The sequence below is a fragment of the Apis florea genome, unplaced genomic scaffold (genome assembly GCF_048593485.1).
Source record: "Apis florea isolate Af1SG1 unplaced genomic scaffold, ASM4859348v1 contig_3587_pilon, whole genome shotgun sequence".
In the NCBI taxonomy this organism is placed as follows: domain Eukaryota; kingdom Metazoa; phylum Arthropoda; class Insecta; order Hymenoptera; family Apidae; genus Apis; species Apis florea.
The window spans coordinates 2,683,004-2,695,000 of record NW_028256789.1 but is presented as its reverse complement, the minus strand read 5'-3'; the positions used below and the strand labels follow the sequence as shown (position 1 = coordinate 2,695,000).

The 11,997-nt window shown below is 34.1% G+C and overlaps 1 protein-coding gene across 5 annotated transcripts in view; it reads left to right on the top strand.

Annotated features, from left to right (window-relative positions):
* Positions 1-11,997, top strand: part of Hrb27C (Heterogeneous nuclear ribonucleoprotein at 27C) — a 34,532-nt gene that overhangs the window by 20,809 nt on the left and 1,726 nt on the right. For 2 of the 5 annotated variants that reach the window (XM_031915786.2, XM_012485042.2), the window contains one exon: positions 10,335-10,511. The exons of 1 other annotated variant lie outside the window; for it this stretch is intronic. In XM_031915786.2, the coding sequence (XP_031771646.1) occupies positions 10,335-10,474 (140 nt within the window). In that variant the 3' untranslated portion in view covers positions 10,475-10,511. Of the gene's footprint in view, positions 1-324; positions 1,681-8,106; positions 9,611-10,334; positions 10,512-11,997 lie in introns of those variants that run through there. 2 more of the 5 variants (XM_012485043.2, XM_086914346.1) reach the window with 2 other exon arrangements.

Below are 11,997 nucleotides of genomic sequence, written 5' to 3'. Positions count from 1 at the left end.
TTTTTTTTTCAAATATTAGCCAAGTCGTCTGAGAGATCGATGTTACGGGTTAAGAGAGAATGTTTCGCGACTGAAATTTTGAACTATTAAAAAAAAAAAAAAGAAAAAAAGTTCACGTCTCTCGCCTTGATCTTTCACTCATTGTTTGCAGTATCGGCCGTTCGCGCGGCAAATTGTTTAAAGAAACGGCGAGGATCTTAACGGTAGCTCACGTTTCACAACCGTTCATTTTTAAATAAGTCAGCCTCTAAGCTATTCGGGACCCGAAAGAAACAATTTTCAATTAAATAATAGTTAATTAATAATCGTAATAATTATTCATAGAGATATCGTGGACGGGCAGAAGTACAACGTAAGAAAACGACTGAATCGAAGGGGTTGAAAAAGAGGATGCGAAGAGGAATGATAGATGAATAGAAGGTTGGTGTAGAACTTTTCGAATTAAGAAAGAACCATGAACGAAGCCTTACAACCAAAAAAAAAAAAAAAAAAAAAAGGAAGAAAGAAAGAAATAATAATAATAATAATAAAAAAAAAACGATACGTTTACTCTTTGTATAGAAATCTACTGGTTAAATATATATTTAGACGGTACGTCCACACGCAAGCAAATCAGAAATACAAAACTTGTTAGATTGTTATTACGGATATTAATCGATTAATTGATTAATTAATTAAGGGATTTAACGTAATGGTTAATTAAACGAGTACAACCTCGTCCTCAAGTTGTGGCACGCAGACGTATCTTTGTATCAAAATGAATTCGTGTCGGAATAAGTTCACCCTTGCATTTAGCATTCGCTGTGGCGAGAATGTCGCCAAGAAAGATGAACGTGACGATATCGTGCGACGAGAATTTCGGCGATATTTAAATTTAACGCTCGAATTCGTAAATGTGACGGGATCGGAAGGCTTTTTCCTTTTCTTTTTTAGAGAGTTAGACATACACGATTCATCGAAACACAGATCTCGAATAAAGAAAGAAGAAGGGAAAGATGTGTAAAATTTAATTAGATCAGATTTATTCTTATCTTAGAGAGACGAGTTATAATACAACGTACCCGATGTTCGACTATAATATAAAAAATCGACGTACGAATCGAGATTCGGTAAACACGATAGTATTTAACGAGTCCTATATTGCGCATGCACTAATCCTTTTATCATAGAATTAACTGTTTGTACTTTAACGATGTTAATGTTTAATAATATCTCGATGTGCATCTATCATATACGTACGTGTGTACGAATATAGAGAAGAAAGAAAAAAAGAAGAAGAAAAAGGAAAGAGGAGTCGCGAAGATAAATAAGAGGTCGCGTATATATAATTGATGATAACACGAAAAATCGACCCAGAAATATATCAGGGCTGGCTGGTGGTTGGAACGAATTTTCGATAACTTCGTATATTATAGTCCGTGTTCAAGATTCCTTATATTTTATTTGCTAAGATTAATTAATTAATTTTAACGATGGAAATTAGTTGTTCAATGATATATATGTGTATATATATATATAGTTGTTATATCCTGAGTCATGACTGAATTTTAAGAAGATGCGAGTAACTAGTTTGAAAAAAATAAAGGCTGAAACGAATGAAATTGATTTTTTGCTCATTCCAAGAATGTCGAGTCCCCTGAAACGGTCCTAATAAGACTGAGAAAAAAAAAAAAAAAGAACTCTTGGACAAAAATGAAAAATAATCAAAAAATGAAAAAAGAAAAAAAAAGGAAAAAATAGAAAAAGATACAAGAGAATATCATATACGTGAAATAAATTGCATAGTAAATAATATGTTGTATCGTATCGTAAATCGATTCTATGGTAAGTCTTAAGTTTCGCGTTAAAAAAAAAAAAAAAAAGAAAGAAAACGGTACTCTTTGCTTATTTAATCGTTACGGTACTTTTTCGCTGAGCAAAATACGTCCAACGACCACTGCCCTTTAAAAGGAAAAAAAAAAAAAAAAAAAAAAAAGAGCAAAGAGAGGACCTTTTTTCGCGTTTAGATTAAAGAAAAACCCTTTGATCAAAATTCTCCGAATGAATATCAAAGAAAATGGAGTGCTAGGGTTCGCATCCAAGAGGATGAAGAAGAAGAAGAAGGAAAAGAAAATAAGAAGCGAGGATCGTGAATCAGTGAATTCTTAAATAACAAGAAAAGCGCCTCTGCTTTTTATTCTACGAACGATATATCGATTTGGAAATATTGCCGTGCCACTTTAGGCTTAGGTTTATTAACAAGGTGGTGAAACAAAAGGGAGGGAGGGAGGGAGGGAGGGAGGGATGAAAAGTTTGAGATGAAACTAGAGATAAAAGATGAAAAAAAGTGTCAAAGTACTGCTACGATTTATCAAACTATCTACTATTTACGACTAGTAACACTTAAATAAACGAGGAACTGTACTGTTATTGTTATTATTTTCTATTGTAATTAATTAATTATCATGGATTACAAGCAATGGCTTTACTATTTTCTCGAATAAATGTCTATATCTACAGCTTCTCGAGCGCGTATCAGCGTAGTTTAAGTTTATATGAGAAAAAGTGAGAAAGAGGGAGAAAAAGGAGGAGAAAGAGAGAGAGAGAGAGAGAGAGTCGCGTTTAATTAAATTATCTAACAGTGAGAATGAGAGAAGGAAAAAAGGAATTTTCAGAAAATGAGATGTCGAGAGAGGTAGGGGTGAGCGAGTAAACGAATGAGAGAAGTAATTTAATAGATGTTCTAAGAAAGAAAGGGAATGAACGAACGGGGGAACGAATCATTTTGAGAGAGAGAGAGAGAGAGAGAGAGAGGAAGTGAGAGAGAAAGTGTGGACAAAATCAGAGATGTAAAAAGAAAAAAAGAAAGAAAGAAGAGATGAAGAATAAGACGGAATTTACTACAACGTAACAAATAGGAGAAGACAGACGGGTAGTTAGGATAAATAAGAATTTTAGTAATGAATTTAAACAGAGAATTATTGTATTTAACGCGCGAGGTGCTGTGACGACGACCGAGGCCCGTGCACATTACACATAAACTCCTCGAAATACTAATTAGAGATGGATGCCGTTTTTTAAGATTATTATCGACTATCATGTTTATTATATTAAATAATAGTTAAAGGCTATCTAACGTTTAACGGTCTAGTTTACTTGATAAAGGATTAAAGGGATTAAACTTTACCTCCGCCTAAGGATAGATTGTATGAGTCGATTAAAGAAAATAATAAGAAAGAAAGAAAAAATGATAAGACAAAAAATAGTAGCTGATTAAGAGCGAATCGAAAATAAGCTAAGTAACTAATGAAATAGAATTTCACGGGGAGAGGGGGGTTGATCGATAAATACTCGAAAGTACACCAAAAGTGCTACTCCAGTGGAACGATTATTCGAGCGACCAAGGAGTCGTGTTATAGTCCTAAGAAAGAAGAACAGGACAATTTGTTTCGTCTTCTAAGTTTTATCGCCTCGCAGAGGCAACAGCATATATTTCTATTCCTCTTCGATTCTTTTTTTCACTCGTAGAACTTCTATTTGTCGTTATTATATCCTATCGCTGTTTCCTTATTATTATTTTCTTTCTTTTCCTTTTTATATCTTATATTTTTATGCTGCATTCGAACGTCGCATAGCGTTTCGATAAAACGGCAGGCTCTTAGAACGTGTCTTAAAAACGTATGACCATTGGTCGTACGATTTCAGTAATCGTAAAAGAAGAAAAAAAAAAAAAAAACCGAGAAAAGGAAGGGTCGACACTCGATGGAAGACAGCGAGCGTGTGAATGATGTGCGTGTATGAGAAGCGTGAAAAGAATGAACGAGGATATCCGGACAATGTTGTAGGTAAATCGATATAATTATTGATTAAGGGATAAGTTGTGTACAAATGTATTATAAATTAACGATTATCCTGAGAGTACCTTAAACGCAGAAACGATACGTGAACGGGGAAAAAACGAAAACGAAGCTCATCATCGGACTTTGGAAAAAAGAAAAAAAAAGATCACATATACACATATACACACACACATACACACAATATTTAGTAGTAATTTTCTTCATCCCCGTTTTTATATACGGTTAAAACGTTTCGGGTCGTGGAACACGCATTTGCAAAACCGTGCTTTTTACGGGGAAACAAAACAAAGCGTAGGAATCAATAATTAAGAGGTATCGATTAATTATCTAATTAATTAATTAATTAATTAATTAATGCGTAATTAAACTCGACATTAAGAGACCGTTGCTTAGAGATGTATTTAAAAAATAGAGCGGAGAAAAAAAAAAGTAAAACGAAGATAATATTTTTAATGAAACAAACAAATGCCAACCATTGTGTTCTCGTGAGAATCATAATAATTGTTCCGTAACTCTTAAGTGAAAAGGAAACGCGTCTATCTAAGTCGTTGATTAGTCGTTGTAATTTTAATTCTTTTGTTAGAGATCAAATTGTATTAAACGAGGGTGTACGAGAGAGGATATGGAGAGAGAGACTGAGACGAAACTTGTTGAATTGCCGGTCAATCGGTTAATTGGGCAGGGTGGTGGGGATCGTTAAGAAAGAAAAGAAAAGAAAGAAAGAAAGAATTAGAAAAGAGGCATGCGATGATGACGAATGAGACCCAGTTCACGAGCGAGCGTGTACGTGATGAATGAATCGAAAACCGATGAAAATTATTACTCACGAGAAAGAGAATCGTAAAAGCGTGAATCGCTATGACTGCGGAAGAGAGAGCCATTGAATGATTACATAGGGAACGATTGTTTGGAAAGTTTCGCGAATAAAAGAGGAAGAGAGATGAATAGGTGTGAATGATATCTTTGTGTGGAAACTAAGTCGGGATAATTGCGAGAGGAGAGCGTGTAGAGATAAATTTTCAAACGACAGAGACACACACAGTGCCGCTGACAAGATTTTCTAGTAATACAAGGAACATATATAGTTTGTACGCGATGTACAAGTGGTGCCGTTTTGGCGCTGAACCAGGTTTAAGGTTTGCCAAATCTTTAATAAATAAAAAGAATAATAAAAAAAACACGCGAGATAATGTAAAAGTTTATTAAGCCGCCGCATTACGTGTATAGTGCATAGGGAGTATGTACTTGCGTTATAAAAGAATCATAGTTAAACCGTTAGTGCTTAAAAAATGCGATGATGTGATGAAAGTGTCGACGCAATATTTCCAAATCGTAATTAAATAGAGAGAGAGAGAGAGAGAGAGAAAAAAAAAGAAAGAAAGAAAGAAACGAAATGAAAATCTTACCAAACACCTGAAATTTTCGTTAGAGACTCCTTCTAATGATCTAATCGAGCCTCACATAACTTAGAAAGATATATCTGACCAAATGTGAACAAAAATGACAAGTTTCAAAGATTTTATTTTTCCCCCTTGCATTGAGATTGTTTCTTGCTAAGATAGTAAGATTATTTGTCAATTATCTTGCGATTTCTTTGATTAATTTTATATTTTGTGGTATGATGTATATAAAAAAAAACGCGACACACGGTGAACGAGGGAAGGGAGGGGGGGTGGGGGGTTGGGGGGAGGGGAAGAGAAACAGACTAACGAAAATTTCGAAGGGTAGTTTAATAGCGGACTAACGATCGTTATCTAATTTTAGCGATATTAGTTAATCTGATAAGAATGGGGGTGTGATTGGCAAAGTAAGGGAGATCGAATGACGTCGCGTGCAAGTCCTTCGGTTCGATTGAGAAACAAAGTCTGTAGGTGTAATAGTTACGCGATGTTGAACAAAGAGTCTCATTTGTAAACGTAATAAGTTTGAAGAAACACAGACAGTGCGACAGACAAACAAAAATCACTTGTTTACTTGTGTGATTTTTGTCGCCAGAGTCGAAAAATATCAATCAATCTTGATCCCGTTGTTTGTTCGATGAAATTAGAGTGGAATGAAAGAACAAATGAAACTAGGATACGAATAATAAAAAAAAAAAAAAAAAAAAAGAGGGGAAAAAATACAGGTTGAATAATGAAGGGAAAATAGTCAGAGATGGGATGCATGTGTGTGCATGAAAATTATTTTCATTGAAAGAAAAGAAGAGGAAAACAAAATTTCAAAAGGTTAATGTTTAGTGTTTTCCGGGTTCTGGCAGGAAATGAGGAAAGGATAAAAAGAAAGGGGAAATTCATTATGAAAGATTAAATTACGATATAAATATAAATATCAAAGTGTCGGGAAGGTCCAATTGGGGAGGGCATAATTTCTATTTTGTGAATTACTGATTTCTGCTTTATTTTTTCACTCGATGAACAATCATTTTTAATTGTGCAACTTTCACTTCTATCTGCTCTCCTCACTCCCAAAGTGACACATGAAACAGTACTATTACTATTGCTACTGTACTATTACTATTATTACTATTGCTACTATTACTATTACTACTATTATTACTACTACTACTACTACTATTACTATATTGTAACTACTACTATTATGATTATTATTAATTATTATTAATTATTGTCATTATTATTATTATTATTACTACTATTATTATTCAAATACACACATACACGTATATATATATACAAGAAGAATATATATATATATATTAATATACTTAACGGTGTTTCTAGTGGATTAATTGATTATTGATACTTAAGATATTATATTAATAATATTAATATAACAATTATAATGATGATAAATATATATATATAATTATATATAAATATATATATATATAATGATACACTGATGATAAGTTGATATGCTGATAATTATTATGATGATATAATGATAATATAGAAGAAAAAAAGAGTGGATCATTATTCGTAAAATACATACTGGTATAGATTATGAGGATGATTAAATAGAAAATGATATTGATGAAAAAAAAGCAAACGAATTTTGTCAATCCAAACAATCTCTCCCTTCGATTAAAACTAGTTTTTTTTCGTATTAAGTAATTAGTTTTATGATTTTTATTTTATCCAAAAAGGTTGAGAGACTTAAAACACTGCACGATTTAATATTAATAATAAATTTATTTCTTTTTTTTTTATTTGTTCTCTTAAAAAAAGAAAACGCGCAAGAGGAATGTATGCAACTTTAATGAGTTAATTTTTTTTTTTCCTCCAGTTCATCGAAAAATCACATAAAAAACTTTTTGTGCATGAGTGGATGTGTAAGTGGAAGCGAGCATGCGAGTGCGCGTGAAGAGAGAGTTTCTTTTTTCGCGTAATTGTTTTGATAGCCACGCCTTCCTGTTGTTCGCTCACAGTTATTAGCCAATAATTCTAGACTAGTTCCTTCTACTTTCTTTTTGTCGCTTCTGTTTTGCAATTTGCTCCAAAAAAAAAAAAAAAAAAAAAAAAAAGAAATACGTAAAATATTTCCGTTTTCGACATTTTTGCGTAAATTTCGGTTGCTGGTTCCTCTTCGGTTCTATTCAATTTTTTGACACAAAACAAATTTTCAGTTTATCCGATACGATTCGGGCGCAAACGTGAAATAATTTTATTGTCTAGGATGGAATTACAGAGGTGGTCCACTGTTTCAAAGAATTTTTTTTTTATAATTCTTTTTTTTTTTTTTTTTTTTTTTTTTTTTACATCATTGACGCCACTACGAGAAACGAACTATTTATTGGTGCAGTGTTTTATGCGCGTCCCAACGTTATTTCAATTCACCATATCTCGAAACTGAGCTCGAAAATAAATATTCGATAGAAACATATTAAACGTTATACTCTATGATATGTTGTGCCGCAAAAATCTTTCGAAATGAAAATAAATTCAGATACTCAGGTTCGAGATAATTTGGTGTTCCTCGGTACGTTATACATAGGGGCGAATTAATTTTTTATCGTTCAGGTTTTAGTTGGAAAAAAAAAAAAAATTTGCCCCTTTAGTATTTTTATTACCATTCATCACGATAGTTTTCTTTTTATTTCTTTTTTCTTTTAATCTCTTAAATTCTTAACTTTCTTCGTACGTAAAAGTTAAGATAGCTTTCACATTGTCGCAGAGCGGAGAACGTGGAAGTTTCCATTCGTATTCTCGCGTAGCTACGTCATCCCCAATTTACATATTCACGCCTGGCGAGAAAGGCGTGTTCGGGGCGGCCCACACTACCTAATTTCCTCCTTTATTTCCCGCAGACAACACCCCGATCCCAAAGTTCAAAAACACCGAAACTGGAAGTCCGACATTCATTCCGAACGGAGACGCAGCCCCAGGTCCCCAACGGTTTTCCTTGACCCAGCATACGAATTACCACCCTTATAGGCGCTAAGAAATAGCGAATACGGCCTACCAAAGACACACAGATATCAAGCATCTAGGTTATTTAAAAAAAAAAAAAAAAAAAGAAAAAAAGAAAAAAAAAAGGAAAGAAAAAAAAATTTAGGAAAATAGAGAAGAAAGAGAGAAAGGAGAGAGGTTGGCAGCGCTGTGATGGAGGAATATGGGTATCAGGTGTAAGGGAAAGCGTTGATTAGATAGATGTGAAAAAAAAAAAAAAAAAAACTTGTACTTAATCGTACACATTTTTCAAAGGTGGCCATCATCCTCTTCTGCTTCCCTATACCTGAAACAATTCACGTCCACGTTTTGATACATTATTAAGGAAAATTGCTTTTATAGTTGTCACTTTTTGATCGTTCACGCGAACGATGATTCGTGAAAATAGCCCGTAAGACGATTTATCTATTAAGGATTTATATAAGTTACGTGCAAGTGACGGCGTGTAAGCATGCGTCCTTTTAAAAATTAAGATTACTTAAGGCCTACCGCTTAGATCCGTTATTAAGTTACTTATAATATTAAATTTTATCACGGGACAATTTTTAGATTTATAACGTCTACGCTATATTCTTTTCTTTTTTTTTTCTTCCATATTTTTTTTTTCTTTTTAATTTATACATGTAGATCTAATGCAAAAAAAAAAAAAAAAAAAATTGGAATCATGGTAACAATTGGTCTGTACATTTTTATTATAAAGAAGATATCTACTATCACCATGCTGCGAAAAAAAACTTCCTAAGTTGAAATTTAGGGTAGATTTTTATTTATTTTACTTGGACTTGGAAAAAATGATACGTACGCAACAACAATTTGCTTTCGAAATTAGAATATCAAATACGAAAATGTTAATTTAATCTTTTGTTCCCAAGTCCAGAAACAGATTAAATTCCAAATTAAACTGCGTATCCTCTTGTATCGACCGTTGCCGTTCGGATCTGAAACACGCGCTAAAATTCGTGTCCGTGTGTGTAATAAACCGAGACCCTTCCCCAAGAGAGTCTCGGGTTAAACTCGATCGTGAACTTTCTATATTAGCCTCGAAGTTGCTCGATGCTCGTGATACATAGTACTAAGTACTTTTATACTAATTATTAAGGCCGCGATATAGAAGAAATAAATTTTGTACTAAAAATTGTAAGAGAGAAAGAGAGGGAGAGAAAGTGAGAGAGAAAGAGAGCGAGAGAGAGAGAGAGAGAGAGAGAGATAGATAGATATTATCACAGGTGAGAAAAAATACGAGGATATTATAACTTTTTTGGTTTTATCTCGTATATTTAAGTCGGCGGTGTTTAGTCGATAAGCACTAATACGATTAAGATGATTAAGGACGTAATATAAGCTTTTCCTACTTGCACGTTACGAGACATTTTTTGATACAATTTATTTCTTTTGTTGCACGATCTGATCGTTTTTTCTATTGTTTCTTTCTAACTATACAATAATTAGTCCTTAGATTAATCTTAAACATTATCGATATTGATACGTCACTTTTTTTTTTTTTTTTTTTATATATATATATATACACACACACATATATATATATTTATAAATCTTATACAAAACTTGTACTTCTCCGTGCTTTGCGAACATTTCCCAACCACGAATCGATATCTCCTAAACATCATCATTTCGATCATCATCTTCTACGTTAAAATCCATCTTCCAATATATAATCGATCTCGCGATTATCGATCTTTTTCCATCAAAAAAAAAAAAAAAAAAAAAAAAAAAAAAAAAGAAAAGAAAAGAAAAGAAAACGCGACCTCGTCTTTCTTTGATCCACGATACGATTTTTATCCCTAATGACCTAAAAATTCTCCTTCATCGCAGCGTGCCCCCTGAAGAACCTTAAGAAACTTCATCGACACGATTATCGAAGAGGTTGATGAAGATCTTTCTATCAAAAATCTACTACCTCTCTACTACCGTTTCATCCCTCTCGAACGTTCAATCTCTTCGGTCATCCTCGTCCGAGATTTACACGCGCCTACCACATACTCTCTCTGTATTATTTTCTCCCTGACTGCAATCCTGGGCCGCGTCCTGGCACACAGTACTACGTTCTTTTATACGATTCTAACAGGCACCGAATACGGACCTCCGAGACTAGGAAGCGTTCCTGCTGCCCCAGGAACCAACGACAACTACGGTGGCGGTGGGCCCCAAAGGGGTTACACGGGATCCTCATCCAGCTCCAACAATTACCATCCTTACCGCCGCTAGAGATGGATAAAAAAAAAAAAAAAAAAAAAGAAAGAAAACCGTATCGAATCCTCGCCGTACGCGCGAGGATTTTTCCTTTTTTTTTTTTTTTTTTTTTTCTTTTTTCTTTTTTACTTAATCATCGATCGGTCGCTGCATCGTACATGTTGCGTCTTTTTACACCACACTCGCATATCCACTACACGCGTATGCAATCTATTCTCCGTCTGTGTGCGCGCGCAAGAGTGCGTGTGAGTATGGATGAAAGAAAAGAAAAGAAAAGGGGAGCCATAGCGGAGCAAAAGAGATAGATGAAGATGATTTTTGTACTTTATTCTTTTTTTTTTTTTTTTTTTTATTTTTTTAAATCGACGACGAAGCTCTCCCTATTTTGGAACGGTTTGCGTGGTTTACATGGCTTGAGAGGAATGGCGGAGCGAGGCGCATACAGAACGAGCGTTGTGAACGTATTCGAAACGTGTTTGTTTCCTTTTGCTGTTCTCTTTGCGATTCGTGTCGACAGAGCGAGGAAAAAGGTCCCCGGAGATTTTTGTGCCTGCCGGACTCCGCAAGATATTTGGAGGGACGAATATATATATATATTTGGTGGATCGAAAGATGAAAATGTGTCTGTGAAGATGTGTCGCGAGAGATCGTTCGAAGGGAAGAAGGACAGGAAAGAAAGGAATCGAGGATCAATTCTTACACGCAATCAACGAAACTTCAGCTTCGACCTCGACGCAAAGAAGATCGTGATTCGATGCTGTTTCTCTACATACTAGTGATAGAAACTAGTGTATATGCTTTAAGGTTACGATAAGAAGATGCCTAAAGAATTGATATATACGATCGATTTTGGCCAGGCTGTGTTGACCGATCTGTCGAATTAATCTTCTTTTTTTTTCTTCTTTTTTTTTCTTTTCCTCTTAGAAAAAGACAATTCGTGTGCGTAAAAAGCTTCGATCAGGTCGGTCGAGAATCTGTCTTTTCGTCTTGCGAATGAGAAATAAGAAGAACAGGAGCAATTCCCGTAACGAGGAGCGAATGTTATTTTTTAAACCGTTGAGAAGATAATAACATGGACGTATTAGTGATTAATTTGTTCGTCCAAAATGATCGTGGGTGTTGTAAGCTTTAGATTTAAGAATTTTTTAATCGTATCGATCCAATGGAAAGTCTTCGTTCTAGAATTAGTGAATGAGACAAGAAGAAGAAGCGATCAAGTACTTCAGAAACGTGACTTATTAATTTTTTTTGACGCCGTTCTCTTTTTTTCATTTCCTCCCTTTTCATTTGATTCAATCGAGAGAAATTAAAACGAGAGGAAAATTTTATCTCGAATCAGTGATAAATAATCAAAATATTTGCTAAATATTTTTTTCTTTAATTATTTCGCGACGAATCATTAGAGATAGGAGAGAATCATAGAGAGAGAAAGAGAGAGAGAGATAGAGAGAGAGAGAGAAACACGTACAGAATAAGTTGATTGTCTTTTTTCTCTTTTTTAATTTAGTAGTCTCGATCGATGATAATAAAAATCGTTT